Source organism: Myxine glutinosa, chromosome 4 (genome assembly GCF_964187855.1).
Source record: "Myxine glutinosa chromosome 4, kmMyxGlut1.1, whole genome shotgun sequence".
Lineage (NCBI taxonomy): Eukaryota > Metazoa > Chordata > Myxini > Myxiniformes > Myxinidae > Myxine > Myxine glutinosa.
In genome coordinates, this window is record NC_136264.1 from 157,312,473 (window position 1) to 157,334,968 (window position 22,496).

Genomic DNA, 22,496 nt, shown 5'->3' on the forward strand with positions numbered 1-22,496 from the left:
CCTACTACCGGCGTTTTGTGGCAAAATTTGCAGAGTTGGCCCGGCCCCTTCACCGGCTTACGGAGAAGGGGACGAGATTTAATTGGACAAGGGAGTGCCAAGAGGCCATCCTAGCATTGAAGGGGTGTTTGACATCCGCACCCGTTCTAGCTTACCCCACTAGTGACGGGACCTTTACCCTGGACACGGATGTAAGCCAGGAAGGATTGGGCGCAGTTTTGTCTCAGACACAGGAGGGTGTGGAGAGAGTGATTGCGTATTATAGTCGGGCCATGAGTAGGCCCGAACGAATTTATTGCGTCACTCGCAAAGAGCTATTGGCTATGCTGGCTGCTATGAGCCATTTCCACCCGTACTTGTACGGGCGGAAATTTTTGGTTCAAACTGACCATTCCTCCTTGCAATGGCTCCTTCGGTTCAAGGAACTGGAGGGCCAAATTGCAAGGTGGTTGTAAAAGTTGCAGCATTACGATTTTAGTGTGACTCATCGGGCCGGGAAGGCCCATGGGAATGCCGATGCACTCTCTCGGTATCCTTGTTTGGGGGAAAACTGCAAATTTTGTGCGAGACACGAGGAGAGGGAACAATTGGCTGATTCCACCCCTACCCTCGTAGTCCGTGCAACCCGGATGAGAGGGCCAATCATGCCACTAACCGCGGATGAAGCATTTGGCACATTGGCTTGGAGCACGGCCCAGCGGGAGGATCCCGTCCTGGGACCGGTGTGCGAATGGGTTCGATTGGGGCAAAGACCTAATGGGGAAGAGGTCACCCCCCTCGGGGCGCCAACAAAGGCATATTGGACTCTGTGGCAAACCCTGGAATTGAAAGACAACATCTTGTATCGCAAGTGGGTTGAGGTTACCTCTGAGAGAACTTCCTGGCTGGTGATACAACAACACACAACATGCATTTTAAGGCCATGTTCCCTGCTAGAGCGGGGGTTAGTCTTGCGGTCCCCATGACAATCTTCTCCATTTTGTCCTATTTTCTGCATCTCTCCTTGTTAACCCCCTTGCCCGCATTTCTTCTTCCACCATCTTTAGCCAAGTCTTTCTCGGTCTTCCCCGTCCTCTACTTCCTTCTACATTAACTTCCATCACTCTTCTCAACCAGTCACTTTCATCCTTCCTCAATACATGACCAAACCATCTCAACCTGTTCCTCTTCACAGCATCAATCACAGGCAATATTCCCATCATCTTTCGCAATTCATCATTGTTCACTGGTGATAGTCCCTGACAAATTTAAGAACACAATATTACAGCAGGTGCATGGTACCTGCTCCGGCGGCCATTTGGGCAGGACAAAGACCACATCTCGGGTCCGCCGGAGGTTCTATTGGGTAAATATGGGGCGCGATATACAGGACTGGTGTTGGAGATGCGATGCCTGTCCTGCTAAAAAGGTACCAGCACAGAGGATGAAGGCCCCCCTTCAATTACACCAGGTGGGGGCCCCCCTTGAGCGGGTGGCTATGGATATTCTCGGACCACTACCCCGCACCCGCCAAGGTAATAAGTACATCCTTGTTGTAATGGACTATTTTACCAAGTGGCCGGAGGCCTATGCCCTCCCAAACCAAGAAGCCGGGGTGGTGGCACAGGCCTTCATGGAAGGATTTGTATGTCGGCATGGGATTCCACAGGAGCTGCACACCGACCAGGGTCGAAATTTTGAAAGTCAATTGCTAAAAGATGTGTGCAGACTCCTGTCAATTAGAAAGACACGGACAACACCCTTGCGGCCACAATCTGACGGGATGGTGGAACGGTTCAATCGAACATTGATCCAACAACTGGCATTGTTCACCACCACCCGTCAGGATGACTGGGACGAACATCTCCCGTATTTGTTAATGGCCTACCAAACCAGCCAGCACGGGGACACCGCATGCAGTCCGGCGTTGCTTATGTATGGGCGGGAGTTGCGGGCTCCCGCCGACTTGCTATGCGGTCCTGTGCCAGACATGACGGATATCCCGCCGAGGGAGGGCTATGCACGTCACATAGAAGAAGGCATGGAGAGGGTCCACGCCTTCGCCCGCCGCCAGCTACAGCTGGCCAAGATGAAGCGCAGATACGACCACCTGAGCCAGGGGAGTCAGTACGCTCCGGGGATGAAGATTTGGTTCTTCAATCCCCGGAGGCGGAAGGGTAGGTGCCCCAAACTCACCTCTCCCTGGCAAGGCCCGGGGGTCGTCCTGTCGCAAGTCTGTGACGTGGTCGTTAAGATCAAAATGGGGCCACGAGCCCTCCTTCGGATCGCCCACGCCGACCGGTTAAGACCTTACACCGGCGAGCAGGCGCCCTCATGGATCGCCTCGGCTTTAGATGCCGAGGTGGGACCCAGTGCCTCACATGACGGGGGCTCATAGTGCAAGAGGACTGGGGGGGGGGGGGGGGTGATAGTGGGAGATGCCTGATGTAGGGGGATGGTGGCTCTACCATCCCTCGCATCGTTGGGGCAAAGGAGCTATAGGTTTATGGGGTGGCAGTACAAACTAGCCCGGGAGGGTTAGGATAAATGTATAGGGACCTAGAAATGACTTTAGGAGACTTGAGATTTAAGTAGTGACATTGTACCTGTAGTGGGGACATAGAGTAGAGTAGTTGGGTGATAATGACGGGGATGTGCATAGTATAAGGGATGACAGGGAGAGCACTAATATTAGGGGAGATAGATAACCAGATGATGCTGTGTGCATGAGAATCTTTGTGGTGAGGGTGATGAAATGAGGCAATGCTCGAGAGGGATGTGTGTGTGTGTTAAGTGATTGACCTGCATGATGTGCAGGTGAAGTACAGGAGTGTGGAATGAATGGTGTGGAGTGAGTAGTGTGGAATACATGGAGTGGAGTGTATAGTGCGAAGGAGTGGATGGGGGAAGGATGGACCCCTTCACGAACACCCGAGGAGGGTAGTTTAAAAGTAGGTAGAGGGAGTAGGTAAATTTGGTTGGATATTGACATCTGTGGTGCTGAAAGTAGCAAGGTATTGCTTGGTTTGGTGCATGAGTAAAGTGAAATGGCTGGGCGTGTGGCCTGTTAGTGAGAATGGTTAAATGGGCACTCCGCCACTGGTAGTCTGTCGGCCAGGTGAGGCCGCAGGTAGGCTCTGGAAGCCAGGTAGTAGAGTTCAGTGGGGCCCGTGGATCCCGAGAGAGGACCCGGGTAGCCCGATGCCAGAGGGGGCATTAGTGGGGTAAGGGAGCCAGAGGGCCTTCCCCAGGTTAGGGTGAGGAGCTAGGTAAGCTCGGGTGGCAACGACAGTGGCGGAGGTGTGCAGGTGAGCGGACCTGCTAGTGAGCCACACGACCCAGCCCCGAAATTGTGCGAGGGCACAGGGAGAAAAATCGGGGGAGTGAGACCCCAAATTGGAGAGCGCCACAGTATGTGCAATGGGAATTCGTTTTTAGAACCACATAGAGTAAAGATGGCCAATGGTTTGGCAGGGCAAGACCCCGGGTAGAGTAAAAGCGTTAATGTCATTTGGAAGAATAGGAGGAGAAAGTCTCTTTGCACCATCCGCATCCACTCACTGAGGTGATAAGACTCCACACCAGTTTTTTGCAAATGTTTGGAATGAAAGACGCATCAGGACGTGGGTGAGACTGTGTTTATTCCATCTCTTCCTCCTTAGGAGGGATTGATGACGAATTTGGATTAGGGGATGGGAAAGACAAGACGGTAGCGACGAATTTGTAAATTGTGTAAATACGGGGTAGGGGCAAGGGTAGAGTATGTGACATGGGGGGTGACGTACGGTTAGGGACGAGCTTTCTCGGCTCGCTCTCCCGCGCCCCTCATCTTGCATTGCCTTGTATGATGTGTACCCTTGCGCCCTTGCCCCCCGCTAACCTGGTTGTCTTCCTTCCCCACTCATGGACCATGTTCTTTTGTGCCCGAGGGGAGTGTGCAGGTGCGGGGCACCCGCACTCTTGCTACCTCCTGCCTGCACTGATGCACCATATGGACCACGCGTTCTGTGGCCTGGCACCACTTATGGACCACACGTTCTGTGGCCTGGCACCACTTATGAACCACACGTTCTGTGGCCTGGCACCTCTGCTGGGACCAACCATTGTTGCCAGCGGTATCGGGCTTGCGGACCACTGTTTTAAAGTGGCATCTCTGCCCAGCAGTGGACCACCTGAGTTGGCCCTGCTGGCCATATAAATAATAAAAAGCAGACGCGGTGTGTGCCCTTTTAATTAAAACAACATCAAGCAAGAAGATCCATCAATCAAGCCAAGGTGCATCGACCCAGCGGAGAAGAAGACACCACTTATTATTTTAAAGTGTTTTTGTGCCTTTTCATTTTTGGTGCTTTTCGTGCATTTTCATTGTGGCGCATTTCTTTATTATGGTGCATTCATTTTATGGGTACATATGGTATGGTGTATCGGTGCAGTGCATGGCAATGGCATTTTCCCCTTCTCAAAAGTTCTTATTTCCCCACAAAAGACAGGTCCTGGGTTGCAGTTGGTAAATAATTAGTGTCTTGTAAATAATGCTCCCCACCGGCTAAATGTTTAGTTTGAAGACCATTCCGTAATTCTGTTAATTGTGGGCGTGAGTCAGTTAGATAGGATGCAACGCAGCAGGTGGGACATATCTAGTGTTAAAACTGTCGCACTCAGGGTGAGGTTAAAAGTAGAGGGTAACCACACCTAAGTGTCACATTAATTTAAAAAATAGTCCCTTTTGTTTTGGCTCGGGGTGAGCCTGGAAAAAGGGGGGGGTGCAGTGTTGCGATTTTGAGAACCCACACTTGGGATATTTACAAGAGTTTATATACATTATTAAAAGGTTAAAGGTAGCACCCCTAGTTAGTCCACAAGCAACACGTAGGCCACCATAGGACTCAGTTATTTCATTAGTATGTGTTTTAGATAAGGCCGTGTTTCCAAAAGTTGAATCTGCGTTGCGTCAATGAAATAAGAAATGGCCCATTTCATTTCGTCCATTTTGCGACCTCCCTCTCCAAGCAACGCCATTACGTGCCTTTGTTAGCAGCGTTCGCTGCCTTGAGCTGAAGCTCGCTCAAACGACGCCATAAGCCATGCGGTTAGGCCCGAGAAAAGGGGGCGGAACGGCGAGAAGGTGTGGCATGTCAACCAGCAGTCAAAGGCGTGGCCGGTAAGCCCTCACCAGCCAACCAGGGCTGAAGCAACATCGGTGGCAGGCGTGGCTTTTTGACTCGCGGAGTGATCGCGCGGGGCGTTATAAAAAGGCGAGCGCAAAGCCCTTTCACAGGACTGATACGGAGCGCACCTTTGTGAAAGGACTCGGATGGGAGAGAGCGCATTTTCAAAGAACTTGGAGGACTTGTCGGAGGCGCGCTTGTTGGAGAGATACGGCAGCACTTGTTAAGGACTCACTCGCTGGCGCTGATTAAGAGGACTTTGGGGAGGGGGCGTGTAGCACGAACGTGCAAATATTATGTACGAAGGACACCAGCTCCCCCCGTTATATAAACTGTCCGCTCGCGTCCAACTACGCGCGGAGCTGCCTACCGGGTTTCGCCGCTGGACCGGAGCCGGGACTGGAGTCGACTGGAGCCTGGACCCTCGACCTGACCATCGACCAGCTACAATCCCCGTGTGAGTGTGTATGTTTGTCTGGGGTGGGCGGCCCGCCATCTTGGTCAGCCCACTGTACCTCGCTGGGTTCTTAAGCCACCATTTTGTTGAGGCCTACTCAAACGTGCCTTACCTTGGAAACACGATGAATTATCATTTCATAATTGAAGCATATCATCAAAATCTGGATTCGGATATGAGGATTGGATGCTGTAGACTAAATAATGTCTAAATCTGGTGTGAAATCTGACAAAATTTACCATATCTTGCGATTTTATAACTAAGTGTATATATGCATTTATTTAATCGAGGCTGGGATTCTCGTTCTGGTGTTAGTTTTTTATTTAACTTAATAATCGTTTTTAACTTAATTCTTACTTCCATGGGAACTGCTCGGAGACGTGTTTTTTGATTGAAACGTTTTTGGCAAACAACACTTTTTTAGTAGTTGGGACAGCTGTTACAACAACAACAACAACAACAACAACAACAACAACAACAACAGGCATTTTAAGGCCATTTTCCCTGCTAGAGCAGGGGTTAGCCTTGTGGGCCCCATGACAATCTTCTCCATTTTGCCCTATTTTCTGCATAGCTGTTACTGTTAGAGTCAATTCTGAAGTTGGAATTTTGAAGATCGGTTCAGATTAATAGTTTGTGGAGCTTATCGCATTGTGGTTTTTAACCGTGTGTGGAAAAAGAAATAAAAGGGGTGGAGTAGGGGTGGTGCTGGAGTTAGGCCAGGTGCAACTGCCAAACCAGAAAGCATCTGAAAAGGCAATGTCTGCATCAGTTTGTACTCAGACTTCTTCTTCTGCTTCTTCTTCTGTATGCTCAAAATAAAAAAAAAGTTTTTAAAAACCATAAAATGATAATTGATTATTTTATGCTGCCTTGACCTTTGAGCTTCAGATCTAAAAAAAACCAATAGGCTTCTAGCTTTTGATTGGTCAACAAATGAATTGATCCAATATGCCAATTATTAAAATTTCAGGTCAATTGGATAAAAATTGATGATTTTATGCTGACCTTTGACCTTTTGACAAAATTATTCATTTGCCTTCTCCATATTCTCATAATAAACTTTGGTGAAAATTTGATGACAAAACTCAAATGGTAAAAATGTTACAGCCCATAATCCATACACATACACACACACACAGTGTGTGTGTGTGTGTGTGTGTGTGTGTGTGTGTGTGTGTGTGTGTGTGTGTGTGTGTGTGTGTGTGTGTGTGTGTGTGTGTGTGTGTGTGTGTGTGTGTGTGTGTGCTGCAGGAGTGGGTTTGTGTGTTGCAGGTGTGGGTGTGGTTTTGCATGAATGTGTTTTTGTTTGAGTGGTGCATGTTGTAAGGGTAGGTGGTCGGTTAGTTTGGTGTCATTTTTTTGGTGTGTGAGTGAGTGGATGAGGGGCTGTTGATTCTGGGAGTGGAGGTGGTTTTGTTGTTGTAGTCTGTGTTCTCACTGGCTGGGGGTGGGGGTATGTACGCATCCAGGTGCCCCTGCTGGCCCACCTTAGCTGACCATATTGAGGTTAAAGGGCCGAAACGGGATTATGCTGAGGACCTGGTCAGTGAGGCACACTTGTGACCAGGTGTGTTTTGAAATTATATATATATATATATATACATATATATATATACATATATATATATATACATATATATATATATACATATATATATATATACATATATATATATATACATATATATATATATACATATATATATATATACATATATATATATATACATATATATATATATATACATATATATATATATACATATATATATATATACATATATATATATATACATATATATATATATACATATATATATATATACATATATATATATATATATATATATATATATATATATATATATATATATATATATATATATATATATATATATATATATATATATATATATATATATATATATATACTGAAACGCAAAAGAAACTTACCACCTTTGAAACCTTTAAATATCAACAATAACACTGCGTGTAGTAAATGTGTGAACTTATTTGTGGACAATAGTGTCCTCACTGTCAGACAAAACGGTCACGGATGGTCACTTGAACCTTCAATGGTCACTTCATAGCACAGCTGTTGAACAGCCGTTTTGACTGTCAGTGATTAGCCAAGGGGTACAGGATGATTTTAATGAGCTGCACGTGATGTCTTGATATTGGCTTTAAAAAGGCCAGTGCAAAATGGGCATTTTGACCGAAAAATTTGACCATTTTGACCAACTTCAAAAAGACCGAAAACGCAAAAGAAACTTACCACCTTTGAAACCTTAAATATCAACAATAACACTGCGTGTAGTAAATGTGTGAACTTATTTGTGGACAAGTGTCCTCACTGTCAGACAAAACGGTCATGGATGGTCACTTGAACCTTCAATGGTCACTTCATAGCACAGCTGTTGAACAGCCGTTTTGACTCTCAGTGATTAGCCAAGGGGTACGGGATGATTTTAATGAGCTGCACGTGATGTCTTGATATTGGCTTTAAAAAGGCCAGTGCAAAATGGGCATTTCAATCAACATGCCACGATTGTCAAGGGATCAACGGCAGCGTGCCCTGGGCATGCTGCAAGGCGGACTGAGCTACCGTGAGGTGGCACGTCGCCTTGGCTGTTCACACCAGAAGATATCGGCCCTGGTGGTCAGAGACACCCTCCACAACTCTGCAGATGACAGACCTCGATCAGGGAGGCCAAGAGTCACCACTGCAAGGCAGGACAGGCAGATGGTCCGAAGTCACCTGCGGGATCGATTCCGTCCAGCATCCCGCATTGCGGCAGAAACTCCGGGGCATGCAAACCCACGGATCTCCAATGATACTGCACGAAGACGACTGCATGACTATGGTCTGACTGCCAGAAGACCATACAGAGGCCCCGTGATGACGGCTGCCCATCGCCGCAACTGACAGAGATGGTGCCAGCAGCATCAGCGGAGGACCTTGGCGCAGTGGAATGAGGTCGCTTTCAGCGATGAGTCAAGGTTCTGTGTGGACAGTCCTGATGGGCGTGAGCGTGTCTGGAGAAGAACTGGCGAGCGATATGCCGATTGTTGCGTGCGTCAAGCCAACAGGTGGGGTGGCCCAAGTGTGATGGTGTGGGCCGCCATATCAGGCCGGTACAGGACGCCACTGGTGGTTGTGGATGGGAATCTTAACGCCCAGCGGTATGTGGATAACATCCTGCGACCTCATCTGCTGCCATTCCTGCTAGACCACCCAGAACTGAGAACCTTTCAGCATGACACTGCTCGTCCCCATGCTGCTCGCTTTACCACTGCATTTCTCCAAGGCGAGAACATCAACACCATGCAGTGGCCTGCGCTCTCCCCTGACCTGAATCCCATAGAGCACCTGTGGGATGAGCTTGGGAGACACGTAGTTGGCAGGGCCAGGACACGGGCAGAGCTGCTTCAGACATTGAGGACTGAGTGGGACAGAATCCAGCAGCAATCCATCCAAAGACTGGTAGGCAGTATACGCCGACGATCCACTGCCTGTATCCAAAACAATGGTGGCCACACACGCTATTGAAAGGGGACTGACATTGCACCCTGTGCTGTTCTGTACTGTAGAACAAACTGATGAGATGGTGTATCTTGGTCAAAAACTTGACATGTCATCAATAAAATGCCAATGTTTCAATTAGCAATTGTTGGTTTGTTTTATTTTGAACTGTTACAATTTTATTACATTTCAAACAAGTGATAAGTTTCTTTTGTGTTTTCGGTCTTTTTGAAGTTGGTCAAAATGGTCAAATTTTTCGGTCAAAATGCCCATTTTGCACTGGCCTTTTTAAAGCCAATATCAAGACATCACGTGCAGCTCATTAAAATCATCCCGTACCCCTTGGCTAATCACTGACAGTCAAAACGGCTGTTCAACAGCTGTGCTATGAAGTGACCATTGAAGGTTCAAGTGACCATCCGTGACCGTTTTGTCTGACAGTGAGGACACTATTGTCCACAAATAAGTTCACACATTTACTACACGCAGTGTTATTGTTGATATTTAAAGGTTTCAAAGGTGGTAAGTTTCTTTTGCGTTTCGGTCTTTTTGAAGTTGGTCAAAATGGCCAAATTTTTCGGTCAAAATGCCCATTTTGCACTGGCCTTTTTAAAGCCAATATCAAGACATCACGTGCAGCTCATTAAAATCATCCCGTACCCCTTGGCTAATCACTGACAGTCAAAACGGCTGTTCAACAGCTGTGCTATGAAGTGAAGCTGTGCTATGAAGTGACCATTGAAGGTTCAAGTGACCATCCGTGACCGTTTTGTCTGACAGTGAGGACACTATTGTCCACAAATAAGTTCACACATTTACTACACGCAGTGTTATTGTTGATATTTAAAGGTTTCAAAGGTGGTAAGTTTCTTTTGCGTTTCGGTCTTTTTGAAGTTGGTCAAATGGCCAAATTTTTCGGTCAAAATGCCCATTTTGCACTGGCCCTTTTTAAAGCCAATATCAAGACATCACGTGCAGCTCATTAAAATCATCCCGTACCCCTTGGCTAATCACTGACAGTCAAAACGGCTGTTCAACAGCTGTGCTATGAAGTGACCATTGAAGGTTCAAGTGACCATCCGTGACCGTTTTGTCTGACAGTGAGGACACTATTGTCCACAAATAAGTTCACACATTTACTACACGCAGTGTTATTGTTGATATTAAAGGTTTCAAAGGTGGTAAGTTTCTTTTGCGTTTCAGTATATATATATATATATATATATATATATATATATATATATATACATATATATATATATATACTGTATATATATATATATATACTGTATATATATATATATATATATACATATATATATATACTGTATATATATATATATATATATATATATACTGTATATATATATATATATATATACTGTATATATATATATATATATATATATATATATATATATATATATATATATATATATATATATATATATATATATATATATATATATGTATGTATGTATGTATGTATGTATGTATGTATGTATGTATGTATATATATATATATATATATATATATATATATATATATATATATATATATATATATATATATATAATTTTTCTTTGGGTTTTTTGACCACTATATATACATATTGCTCGAACTATCAGTTTGTTCACCGGTGACACAGTGTTATCACAATGCATTATCTTGAAAGTTTGTACTGTAGTCATATTGTAGTGATGCTGGGGTGACTGGGAAAAGGGCGCATGTCTGACATTTCAACTGGTTCCAAAATACCCCTTCTGGAGGAAATTGATGTTCTTCTGCCTGAGGACTTGAACAAGGTCACTCAAAATGTGCTCTGCAGTTAGACCTTGTACTGGAGTCACATTGTAGTGATGCTGGAATGACAAGGGAAAAGGGATATGATGGAGAGTGTCTATTCCCTATTCTATGCTTCGTTCACTCAAACTTGCTCCTTCAAGTACTATTTTCTGACCTACTTCAAGCCACAACGTTCATCGAAACTTCCTCAATATTAATCGCAAACATAAAATCATCCAGGAAGTCGACAATACTTGGAAAACAAGAAAAGATAGTTTAAAAAATTATAAAATTATATGTCGACTATCCTGCCAAAGCTTTTTATTAAATAAATAAATAAATAAATAAATAAATAATCAAAACACCAATGATTGCACAAACCCTGGCTTTGCGAGGCCCATCCCGCAAAGATCCAAAACGTTTTCCAGGTGTCAATATGTTGAGCATTTTGTCAAGGCCACGCTCCAGGCTGCCCAAAACTTTCGTGCTTTTCTTGTTCTTCTGCAAGATGGCACAGTGACCTACACCATCTGGTTTTCCTTCCAAAGTGTACATTCTGAAGATAGCGCAAAAAGCAAACAGCTGGATTACTTAACAGATGCATACACTTGATATAACAATTGTACAAATATTATTTTTGTTGAGTTCTTTTTTAGGCAGAAAAGATGCTTGAATGTTGGAAAAAAATCTGCAATATTTTAAGATAAATGCAAAAATCAAAGTGCACCAAAAAAAACGAAAAAAAACAAGAACAGCTCTTGGTAGAGTGTATACCTTTGCCAGGCTGAACAGTGAACAGTTTATGTTTTGTATCCCACTGATAGGCCAGATCTGCATCTGAACCAAACTCTAATCAATTTGGCCTTATTACATACACAACATGTCCAGCAAGGTTCGTCTGAATCAGTCCACAACATTTTGAAATATTGTGTTATATATAAATTTTGGCCCGATGTCTCAATGGTGAAGAATCACTTAAAAAACTAGAACGGCACTCTTCGACGTCACGACGTCGACCGATATGCCTCCGCCCACATTATTACATCACAATACTTGTATCAAGTTTGATTTAAATCCATTCTGCTGTTCTCAAGTTATCACATTTCTACCTGACATGACCTCTGACCTTTGACCTCTTGTCCCCAAAATTTAACCAGTTCATGCTTGCATCATTAATCATTATACATACCTGTACCAAGTTTTAATTTAAATCCCTTCAGCTGTTCTCAAGTTATCACATTTATACCTGACATGACCTCTGACCTTTGGCCTTTGACCTCAGGATCCCAAAATCTAATCAGTTCATCTTTACATCATTCTACATAAATGCACTAACTTTGGTCAGAATCCCATCCCTGGTTCAAAGGTTATCGCGGTAACAGGACTTTTACCTAACATGACCTCTGACCTTTGGCATTTGACCTCATGACCCCAAAATTGAATCAGTTCATGTTTACCTCATTATACATACATGTACCAAGTTTGGGTAAGATCCCTTTAGCCGTTCTCAAGTTATCGCGGTAACAAAAACCTATCACGGACAGACGGATGGACAGCCGGACGGACAACCTGAAAACATAATGCCGAAAATTCACAGAACGCCAACACCCGTGCAGTGTGCAAGTACAGTAGAGTAGAGTACTTCAATTTTAAGAAAATAAGTGTTATAAAGTTTGTTTGAAAAAAGTGTTATAAAGTTTGTTTGAAAAAAATCCGGAAGCTTAGCGCGACTGAAGCAGTCTTATATACGTCACTCCTATACACTATTATAACACAACGTTGAGTTGTATTATAACAGTTTAGGTTTAGGAGATGGAGGCTTTATTGATGACCATCTATATAGAAGACAGTGTGGCGGACACAAAAGCCCACTGGCGTGGTGACATCATTCCGCGCACCAAGTGGGCGGTGGCCACGCCCGAGGGGTAGGCGTGGCCTCATGATATACACCGGGCGCGCAGCCCGGAGCGGGCGAGTGTTACAGTGAGCTCCTGAAATAAAGACGCTTATAAGTTACCGCTTGTCCGCTTCCTCCTTGCTCGCAAGCAGCGCGCGTAACGCCGCGCTTTACTGGTGACCCCCTCGACGTTGGATCTGCCGGAGCGATCCTTCCACACGCGACGCCATTGCCATGGCCAACTTCATCAAACTTCCCGAATTTTGGGAGGCTCAGGCCGAAGTCTGGTTCGTCCAGGCCGAAGCCCAATTTCAGCTTCGGCGCCTCACCGGCGATGACACGTGCTATTGCCACGTCGTCGCCTCCCTCGGGCCCGGCACGGCCGCTCGAGTTGTGTCCGTCCTTCGCCACCCACCGGACGGCCACAAGTACGAGGCACTCAAGCGGCTACTCCTAGCCACGTTCGGCCTCACGGACGACGCACGGGCCGACCGCCTCCTGGATCTCCCCGAGCTCGGTGACACGCGCCCGTCGGTCCGAATGGACCATATGCTGTCACTGTTGGGCGACGAAGCCCCCGGTTCTCTATTCCGGGCGCTTTTCCGTCGCCAACTTCCAGCGCAGGTTCGCCTCGCGTTGGCCGGGACCGGGCTAACAGAACCCCGAGCATTGGCGGCCGAGGCGGACAAGTACTTCGCTGCTTCGGACACGCGGGCGAGAGTCGGCGTGGCCGTCACGGCCCTCGTGGCTGATGCTGCTAATGCTGCTGATGCTGCTGATCCACAGCATCAGCTTATACAGCATAAGCAGCATGCTGATACGCACCTCGTGACCGCCGCCACGCCCCGCCCACCGCCGCGAAAACCGCCACCGCGGAGAAACCCGCCAACTCCACCGGCTTGGCAGAGCCAGCCGCGCTCCTCCAGCTCCACCACCTGGTGCTGGTTCCACGCCAAGTTCGGCCACGAAGCTCGGCAGTGTCATCCGCCATGCTCCTTCAACAGGTCGGGAAACGCCCGGGCCGGCGCTCAATAGTGGCGATGAGCGCCGGCCGTTCGAGCAGCCTGCTGTTCATAACGGACACCTTCTCCGGGCGCCGTTACCTGTGCGACACGGGAGCGCAGGTGAGTGTCGTTCCCGCCGGCACGTCAGACAAGCACGCCGTGGGTGGGGGCCCCGCGCTGCTTGCCGCGAACGGGAAGCCCATCCGTACGTACGGAAAACGCTGCCTCTCTCTGCGGTTCGGAGGGCAGGTTTTCCGATGGACGTTCGTCACCGCCGACGTGCCCATGGCACTGCTTGGCGCGGACTTCCTGTGCGCTAATGGGCTCCTGGTCGACGTCAAGCGCAGACGTCTTGTCCAGGCCGAGACGTTCAGCTCGCTCGCTTGTGCGTTGCCCAGCTCGGCGAGCAGCTCAACGAGCGGCTTGCCATCGGCTTGCCGAATGGTTCGGTTCCGGCCACGTTGGTCTGTACGCTTCCGGCAGCGGACGCATTCACCCGCCTCCTCGCCGGCTTCCCGGCCCTCACGCGGCCCACCTTCTCGGCGGGGGCCGTCAAGCACGGGGTGGCCCATCACATCCCCACCGTCGGGCCACCGGTCTACGCCCGGGCACGCCGCCTCGAGCCGACGAAGCTGGCGATGGCAAAATCGGAGTTCGCTACCCTGGAGCGACTCGGCATCGTTCGGCGCTCAGAGAGCGCTTGGGCGTCGCCGCTGCACATCGTGCCGAAGCCCGGCGGGGGATGGCGACCGTGCGGGGACTATCGCCGTCTCAATGACGCCACGACTCCCGATCGCTACCCCGTCCCCCACATTCAGGACTTTTCCGCCCGTTTGGCGGGCATGTCCTTCTTCTCGAAGGTGGACCTCATAGGCGGCTACCATCAGGTCCCCGTCAGGCCAGAGGACGTCCCGAAGACGGCGGTCATCACGCCATTCGGACTCTACGAGTTCCTGCGCATGCCCTTCGGTCTGAAGAATGCGGCTCAGGCGTTCCAGCGACTGATGGACAGCGTCCTGCGCGACTTGGATTTTGTCTACGTCTACCTGGACGTTCCCTGGTGGTGTTGTTCCCTGGTGTTAGTCCCTGGTGTTGGGCTAGCGGCTAGGGTGCCGGCTTAGGATCCTAGGATCCTGGGTTCGAATCCCGGTCAATCGCTGAATTAACGCCAGGGGGGTTGACTCAGCCTGTCATCCTTCCGAGGTCGGCTAATTGAGTACCAGTTCACTGGTAATTCCCTGCTTGTCGTTAAAGGCGGCAAAAAGGGTTGGCGTCAGGAAGGGCATCCGGCCGTAAAACATTGCTTCAAAAAGGGGACCGAAAAACAACAACAACCACAGTTCCCGAAAAAGGCCAACCCCCGCTTGCGGGGAAAAATGGCCTCTAAAGGTGTTTTTTTTTTTTTTACCTGGACGATATCCTCGTCGCCAGCGCATCCCGCGAAGAGCACCTACGCCACCTCCGCACACTCTTCGAACGCCTGGGCCAGCATGGCCTGATTGTGAACCCCGCAAAGTGCCGGTTCGGCGCCGCCATAATCGATTTTCTGGGGCACCGTGTCACCAGGCACGGAGCCGTCCCCCTGCCGGCCAAGGTGGAGGCGGTGAAGGGGTTTCCGGGCCCCCGCACGATCAGAGGGCTGCAGGAGTTCCTGGGCATGGTGAACTTTTACCATCGGTTCCTGCCTCGTATCGCCCAGCTCCTGCGCCCCCTGCACGAAGCTCTCCGAGGTAAGCCGGGCAAAGGCGACGTTACCTGGACCGAGCAGATGGACACGGCGTTCACGGGCGCGAAGCTCGCCTTGGCTAACGCCACCATGCTCGCGCACCCGGCGCCCGATGCACCGATCGCCCTCACCACCGATGCCTCGGACTACGCGGTGGGCGCGGTGCACGAGCAATGGGTGCGTGGAGCTTGGCAACCGCTGGCGTTCTTTAGCCGGCAGCTTCGCCCGCCCGAACACCGTTACAGTACCTTCGACCGCGAGTTGCTCGGGCTTCACTTGGCGGTCAGGCACTTCCGCCATCTGCTCGAGGGCCGTGCGTTCACTGCCTTCGTCGACCACAAGCCGCTGATCTTCGCGATGGGCAAGGTCACCGAGCCATGGTCGGCCCGGCAGCAGCGTCACCTCTCGGCCGTGTCCGAGTACACGACGGACATCCAGCACGTCGCGGGGAAGGACAACCCGGTGGCGGATTGCCTTTCCCGGGCCGTCGCCCACGCAGTCCACCTCGGCATCGACTATGCCCGGATGGCAGCGGACCAGGCCGCTGACCCCGACGTCCAGGCCTTGCGGACCGCCGTCACGGGCCTCCGCGTCACCGAGGTGCCGTTCGACGGCGCGGGCGCGGCCCTCTTGTGCGACGTCTCCCTCGGGCGTCCTCGCCCCATTGTGCCCGCGGGCTGGCAGCGCCAGGTGTTTGACGCCATCCACGGCCTCTCCCACCCGGGCGCGAGGGCCTCCCAAAGGCTGATCGCCGACAAGTTCGTCTGGCATGGCCTCCGGAAGGCCGTCCGTGGCTGGGCCAGGACGTGCCTCGCGTGCCAGTGCGCCAAGGTGCACCGGCACACCCAGGCCCCGTTCACGGTGCCGGAACGCCGGTTTGACCACGTCCACGTGGACCTGGTGGGACCTCTGCCCCCCTCGCGGGGTTTCACCTACGTCCTCACCATGGTGGACCGCACCACCCGGTGGCCGGCGGCCGTGCCCTTGGCGTCGACAACGGCGGCCGATGTCGCGCAGGCTTTCATCGCCACCTGGGTCGCCCGGTTCGGCGCCCCCTCAGACATCTCGTCCGACCGCGGCCCCCAGTTCACCTCGGAGCTCTGGGGGGCGGTCGCGCAGGGGCTCGGGGTCCGGCTGCACCGAACCACGGCCTACCACCCCCAGGCTAACGGCCTGTGTGAGCGATTTCACCGCTCATTGAAGGCCGCGCTCCGGGCCACCCTCCGCGACGGCGGCTGGGTCGACAGGCTCCCCTGGGTCCTGCTGGGCCTTCCGGACGGCGCCCAAGGAGGACCTGCGCGCATACGCGGCGGAGTTGGTCTTCGGGCAACCGCTGCGCGTGCCGGGCGAGTTCCTCCCCGACTCCACGGCACCATGGTCCGCGGCACAGCAGCGCTCCGCTCTGCAAGAGACCGCCCAGAGGTTCGCCCCGGTGCCAACGGCATGCCACGGGCACCCACCGACGCACGTCGCCCCGGAGCTTCGCACGGCGGAGTAAGTCTTCGTCCGCCACGATGCCCACTGGACACCACTGCGGCCCCCGTACGACGGGCCTTTCCGCGTGCTGGAGACCGGGGCGAAGCACTTCACCCTGGACATCGGCGGTACTCCTGACTACGTTTCGGTGGACCGCCTCAAGCCGGTCCACCTCGACGTGGACCATCCACCGCCAGTGGCCCGACCCCCACGTCGGGGCCGCCCCCCTGCGGGCGGACCCCGGCACCGCCCAGCCCCGCCACCACGCCGCTCCCCGGTCCTGCACCTATCCCAGGGGCATCCCACCTGACATCCCTGCACCCCGGACGCCGCCGATCGCCAGGGGGCGCTTCGGCCGGATCATTCGTCTGCCCCGCAAACTGGCCCTCCAGGTGCGCGGGAATTCTGGGGGGGCACGTGTGGCGGACACAAAAGCCCACTGGCGTGGTGACATCATTCCACGCACCAAGTGGGCGGTGGCCACGCCCGAGGGGTAGGCGTGGCCTCATGATATACACCGGGCGCGCAGCCTGGAGCGGGCGAGTGTTACAGTGAGCTCCTGAAATAAAGACGCTTATAAGTTACCGCTTGTCCGCTTCCTCCTTGCTCGCAAGCAGCGCGCGTAACGCCGCGCTTTAACAGCATCAATCGGTATCATCTTCACCCCGATCCTCTTAAATGCCACTCTCTCTCGTGCTATATAGCATGGTTCTTGGAAGTACGATGAAGGCGATTTGTATTCTAGTGTTCCAAGTATATAATTCAATTCAAATAAAGGTTTAAAGAGGCTTAAACTTGAAAGGTGTATCTACAATAATAAAAGGGCGTGTGTGTGTGTCCTCCATAACTCCGAAACCATGAAATCTTTTTTTTTTTTTTTTTCTTTTTTCTCTCTCTCTCTCTCTCTCTCTCTCTCTCTCTCTCAGAAAACAGTTGGTTTTTAGTTGGATAAGAAAAGTTAGCATTTATTGGACTACTGCCAGTATCTCGTCCCAGAATATTTTGAACATCACTCGTACATCCTCATGAATGCAGGATGGCAACTTGTTTGTTTATTTTTCCATCAATACAAATGTGATTATTTTAACGTGTGGCATAATCAATTCATTTGATTAAGATACATCTTTGAATTCTGTTGATAATGTAGTAACCCTAAATCATGTTAATTTGGTGCAGCGAATTACGGCGTTACCTTACAAGATTCTCCTCAAAATGGGAAAATATTACAACCATTAATAATCAAATGGTTTTTGTTTTTGCATCAAAGCTCAGAAGTTCTCAAGATACTGCTTGGATGTAGCTTGCAACGTTTATTTATCTATTTATTTATTTACATGCACATAACTGTTATACCTCACTGGCATAACACACAAGCTCACTCCGCCTCCCATTCGGCTTGAGTATCTAAAATGATCATCGACGCCCAGAGCCACCACGCTCCAGTCGTAATTCACTGTGCATTGTGGAGTAATTCTGAGTTGTGGTCTGAAGCCGTATCTGTCCTCAAGGATAATTTCACATTTTCGTGGTCGAAAACTCAACACATCCAAAATGGGTATGCAATTACCCACCTGTTTCTTAGATAACGAAGATAAAAGGATTTGGCATGTCCCATATCTTGCGGCAACAGCACATGCACCACTGAGAATATCAAGTGATTCTCGCAATACCATTAGTGAAGTTGTAACAAATGCACACGTCACAACTGTGTTTCTCAACTTGCTATTTCGATTCTCGCACCCAAGCCGCTGGCATTTTGCACATTACTTCATTGATCAATTGTACGTCAGACAGGGCTGTGATGGTGCTCAACGTCTTTATTAAATAAAATGATTTGTCAACGAAGTCAGATTTCACTTATTTAACAGTAAAAAGAAAAAGGCAGAACAATAAGTAAGGTAAGTAATGAGTCAAAACCCCACGGAAAGGCATTGGCCCAATTGGGGATATGTCCGCTTCTTGATTCCGATGGCAGTTAGCATACTTTGATAAATCGAGTTCTGTTGATTGCATCCATCGTTCTGTCTGTCGATGCAGAATGACAATAACCTTCATTATCAAGACTAGTTTTCCATTCTACAATCCTCATATTTCTGTGCTCAAAAATTTGATCCGATCCTCAAGACATTTCAGTGGTTCCCATTCTGCCAACATATAGATCTTAAAATATAACTGATGACCAATAAAGCCACGAACAAATTAGGTTCTTTTGCTGATGACCGATTTTGCCCAGCCCTACATGAACACAACAGTCCTACATATGCAATCTCTTGGCATTCACTTCACTCGAGTGAGGACTTTTTGATTAATCAGGAGAATTCTTCAGATTGATCTTGAAATGTGGAACTTACTGGCTTTTAAAATTTACACATTATCGTTGATTACAATTTCAAATTCTCTCTTTAAATCATATCTTTTACACTTGCTTTGTATTTTTCTCACCTCTCCTCTCTTTCTGGTAAAGCGGTTTGAGATTGCATTCGAGAATCAAAAGTGCTGAGCAATGAATTGCTGGATTTAAGATTGCTTCAGGCAGCTTTCTTATTCTACAATGTGAACAGGAACGATCAGGACTATCTTTGAATTGATCATCTGATTTTAAAAAGTGTATATATAAATGTCAAGTTTAGGGTTGACAAGGGAAACACGTGCGTTGGTTCTTACTTCTGGTCTGAGCCCAATACTGACGGAGATGCATGCTCGGGCTCAAATGGTCGCCGGCTTGTTCTGGGTGTCACAGTATAGGGAGCTGAAAAAAAATGGATGGGAATGGGGTGAGGGCAAGAAAGAAAAGGTAAGTGGAAGGAATTACTGCAGTCTTAATAAAGACCACAAAGGCTTTTGTCATTACATTGATGGGAAAAAAGAATTGTGGCAAATGCCAAGGACGAGGATAAATGTACAAAATTGTTAATTGTTATAACTTGTTAATTTAACAAGATGACATCACATGACCTGCAGCTTGCTGCAAGTTGCACTGGTGCACAATATGTCAATTTTAAAAACATCTCAAATTCAGTTTGAACTGCATTGTGTCAAATCAAATAAAGTATTCAGAGGAGGTGGATCCCAACTACTTTGCAGGCTTGGGGTAAAATTTTGAAAAGGCCACAGACATATAATCACGTTTATATCATGAGTGTTTTCTAGTTAGGACAATGAATCCTGTTTAAAACATGTTAAAAGAACCATGCTCGACTTGCTTCCTCATTTGCATTACACGGGCATAAACCTCTATCAATGAATGGCAAGAAATAGGCTTCCGGTCAACGATCATTAAATTAGTTATGGGGGTATGGGCAATAGCAAATTCATATATATATATATACAGTCACGTGAAAAAGTAGGTACACCCCATGTAAAGTTTTGACTTTTTCAACATATTTCAACATACAGCTATTTGATCTTTATTTCAACAATATTGAGAGATAAAGGTGATATAATATAACAAATATCATAAAACATTTACATTTTGTAGTCCATTGTATAATTTAAATAAACATAAATGCAAATTTCGCATGTGGAAAAAGTAAGTACACCCCTACATTTATCACTACTTCAAATACCTAAAATGAGAATCAGGTGCACCAGCTCAAGTGCAAATGATTAGAACATCGTTAGAGAGGATCTTGGAGGAACCTGTCTTATTTAAACCTCAGACATTTAGTTTGGTTTGCTCTTGTTGTTGAAGTGTGCGGCGTCACCATGCCGAGATCAAAAGAGCTCTCTGAGGCCTTCAGAAAGAAGGTTATAGATGCCTACGAGTCTGGGAACAGATTTAAAAAGATCTCCAAACAATTTGAAATCAATCATTCGACTGTCCGGAAGATCATCTACAAGTGGAGAAGATTCCAAACAACTGCCAACTTGTTCAGGCCAGGCCGCCCCAGCAAGTTCAGCCCGAGAGCAGACCACAAGATGCTGAAAGAAGTCTCTAAGAACCCCACAATGTCATCACGGGACCGACAGGTAGCTCTTGCCACTGTTGATGTCAAAGTGCACGAGTCTACCATTAGAAAGAGGCTGCACAAATTTGATCTACATGGGAGGTGTGCCAGGAGGAAACCTTTGCTGTCCAGAAAGAACATCAGGGCAAGACTAAAGTTTACCAACGAACACCTAGGCAAAGACCAGCACTTCTGGAGCAATGTGCTCTGGACAGAAGAGTCAAAGATAGAGCTATTTGACCACAGTACCAGACGACATGTTTGGCAAAAACCAAAGAGAGCATTTGACCACAAGAACCTGATACCAACTGTAAAGCATGGTGGTGGAAATATTATGGTTTGGGGCAGCTTTGCTGCATCAGGGCCTGGGCAGCTCACCATCATAGAATCCACTATGAATTCTTCATTGTACCAGAGGGTGCTTGAGGATAATGTGAGGCCATCTGTCAGAAAGTTGAAGCTCAACAGAAGGTGGACATTGCAACATGACAATGACCATAAACATACCAGTAAATCCACCAAGGAATGGCTGAAAAGAAAGAAATGGAGGGTTCTGGAATGGCCAAGTCGAAGCCCAGATATAAATCCCATCGAGGTGTTGTGGGGGATTTGAAACGAGCTGTGCATGCAAGAAACCCCTCAAACATCGCACAGCTGAAAGAATTCTGCATGGAGTTGGCAAAAATTTCTCCCAGTCGATGTCAGAGACTGCTAGACATTTATAAGAAACGCCGACTTGAGGTTGTTTCTGCCAAAGGGGGCAATACCACCTATTAGAGCCAAGGGTGTACTTACTTTTTCCACATGTGAAATTTGCATTTATGTTTATTTAAATTATACAATTGACTACAAAATGTAAATGTTTCATGATATTTGTTATATTATATTGAAGGAGCTCGGGCTCCCACGTCGATCGGAAGAATGGACGCGACAAAAAGCTGGAATTCGCCCGAGTTGTTTATTCAAACAAAACACTCAGGTACTCTGAAAAGCCCATTTATCGGGCAGCAATATATATACACACATTATCCCGGAGCGTTTGCCCAGGAAAGGCGAGAGGGGGCGTGGCCGAGCGTCCTGGCAAGTTGAGGGCGAGCCTGCCCGGGCATGCCCGGGCGTCCCGACTGAGGCCTGGCAAGTTGAGCGCGGGCCTGCCCGGGCGTCCTGGACGAGCCCGGCATGGTGATCGCTCCGCGTCCTTGATAGGTGCAAGGCGATTGTGAAAACCCAGCGGTAGCCGCTACACACGTCCCCCCAGAATCGACTTGCACCGGCAGGGTCAATTTGAGGGGGGTCCTGATGACCCGGCCGAAGTGACCCCTGGCGGGTCGTGGGGGGGGGGGGGGGGGTCCGGTGTGGTGGTGGGCGGTCGAGTGGGGGGCACCGTAGACGGGGGGCGGCCTCGCCGCGGCGGAAGGGCCACCCGTGGTGGTTGGTCGACGTCCACGTGGGCCGGCTTGAGGCGGTCCACCGCAATCCGGTCCGACCTGCCACCGATGTCGATGACGAACGACTTGTCGTCCAGTCGCA

The 22,496-nt window shown here is 48.7% G+C and overlaps 1 protein-coding gene across 4 annotated transcripts in view; it reads right to left on the bottom strand.

The window, feature by feature from the left end:
* Positions 1 to 22,496, bottom strand: part of MELK (maternal embryonic leucine zipper kinase) — a 73,654-nt gene that overhangs the window by 20,330 nt on the left and 30,828 nt on the right. For 3 of the 4 annotated variants that reach the window (XM_068113889.2, XM_068113886.2, XM_068113888.2), the window contains exons 15-17: positions 19,684 to 19,768; positions 11,298 to 11,472; positions 10,890 to 10,993 (exon numbers count right to left, since the gene is read on the bottom strand). In XM_068113889.2, coding sequence (XP_067969990.2) covers positions 10,890 to 10,993; positions 11,298 to 11,472; positions 19,684 to 19,768 — 364 coding nt within the window. Of the gene's footprint in view, positions 1 to 10,867; positions 10,994 to 11,297; positions 11,473 to 19,683; positions 19,769 to 22,496 lie in introns of all 4 variants that reach the window. The other variant, XM_068113890.2, reaches the window with a different exon arrangement.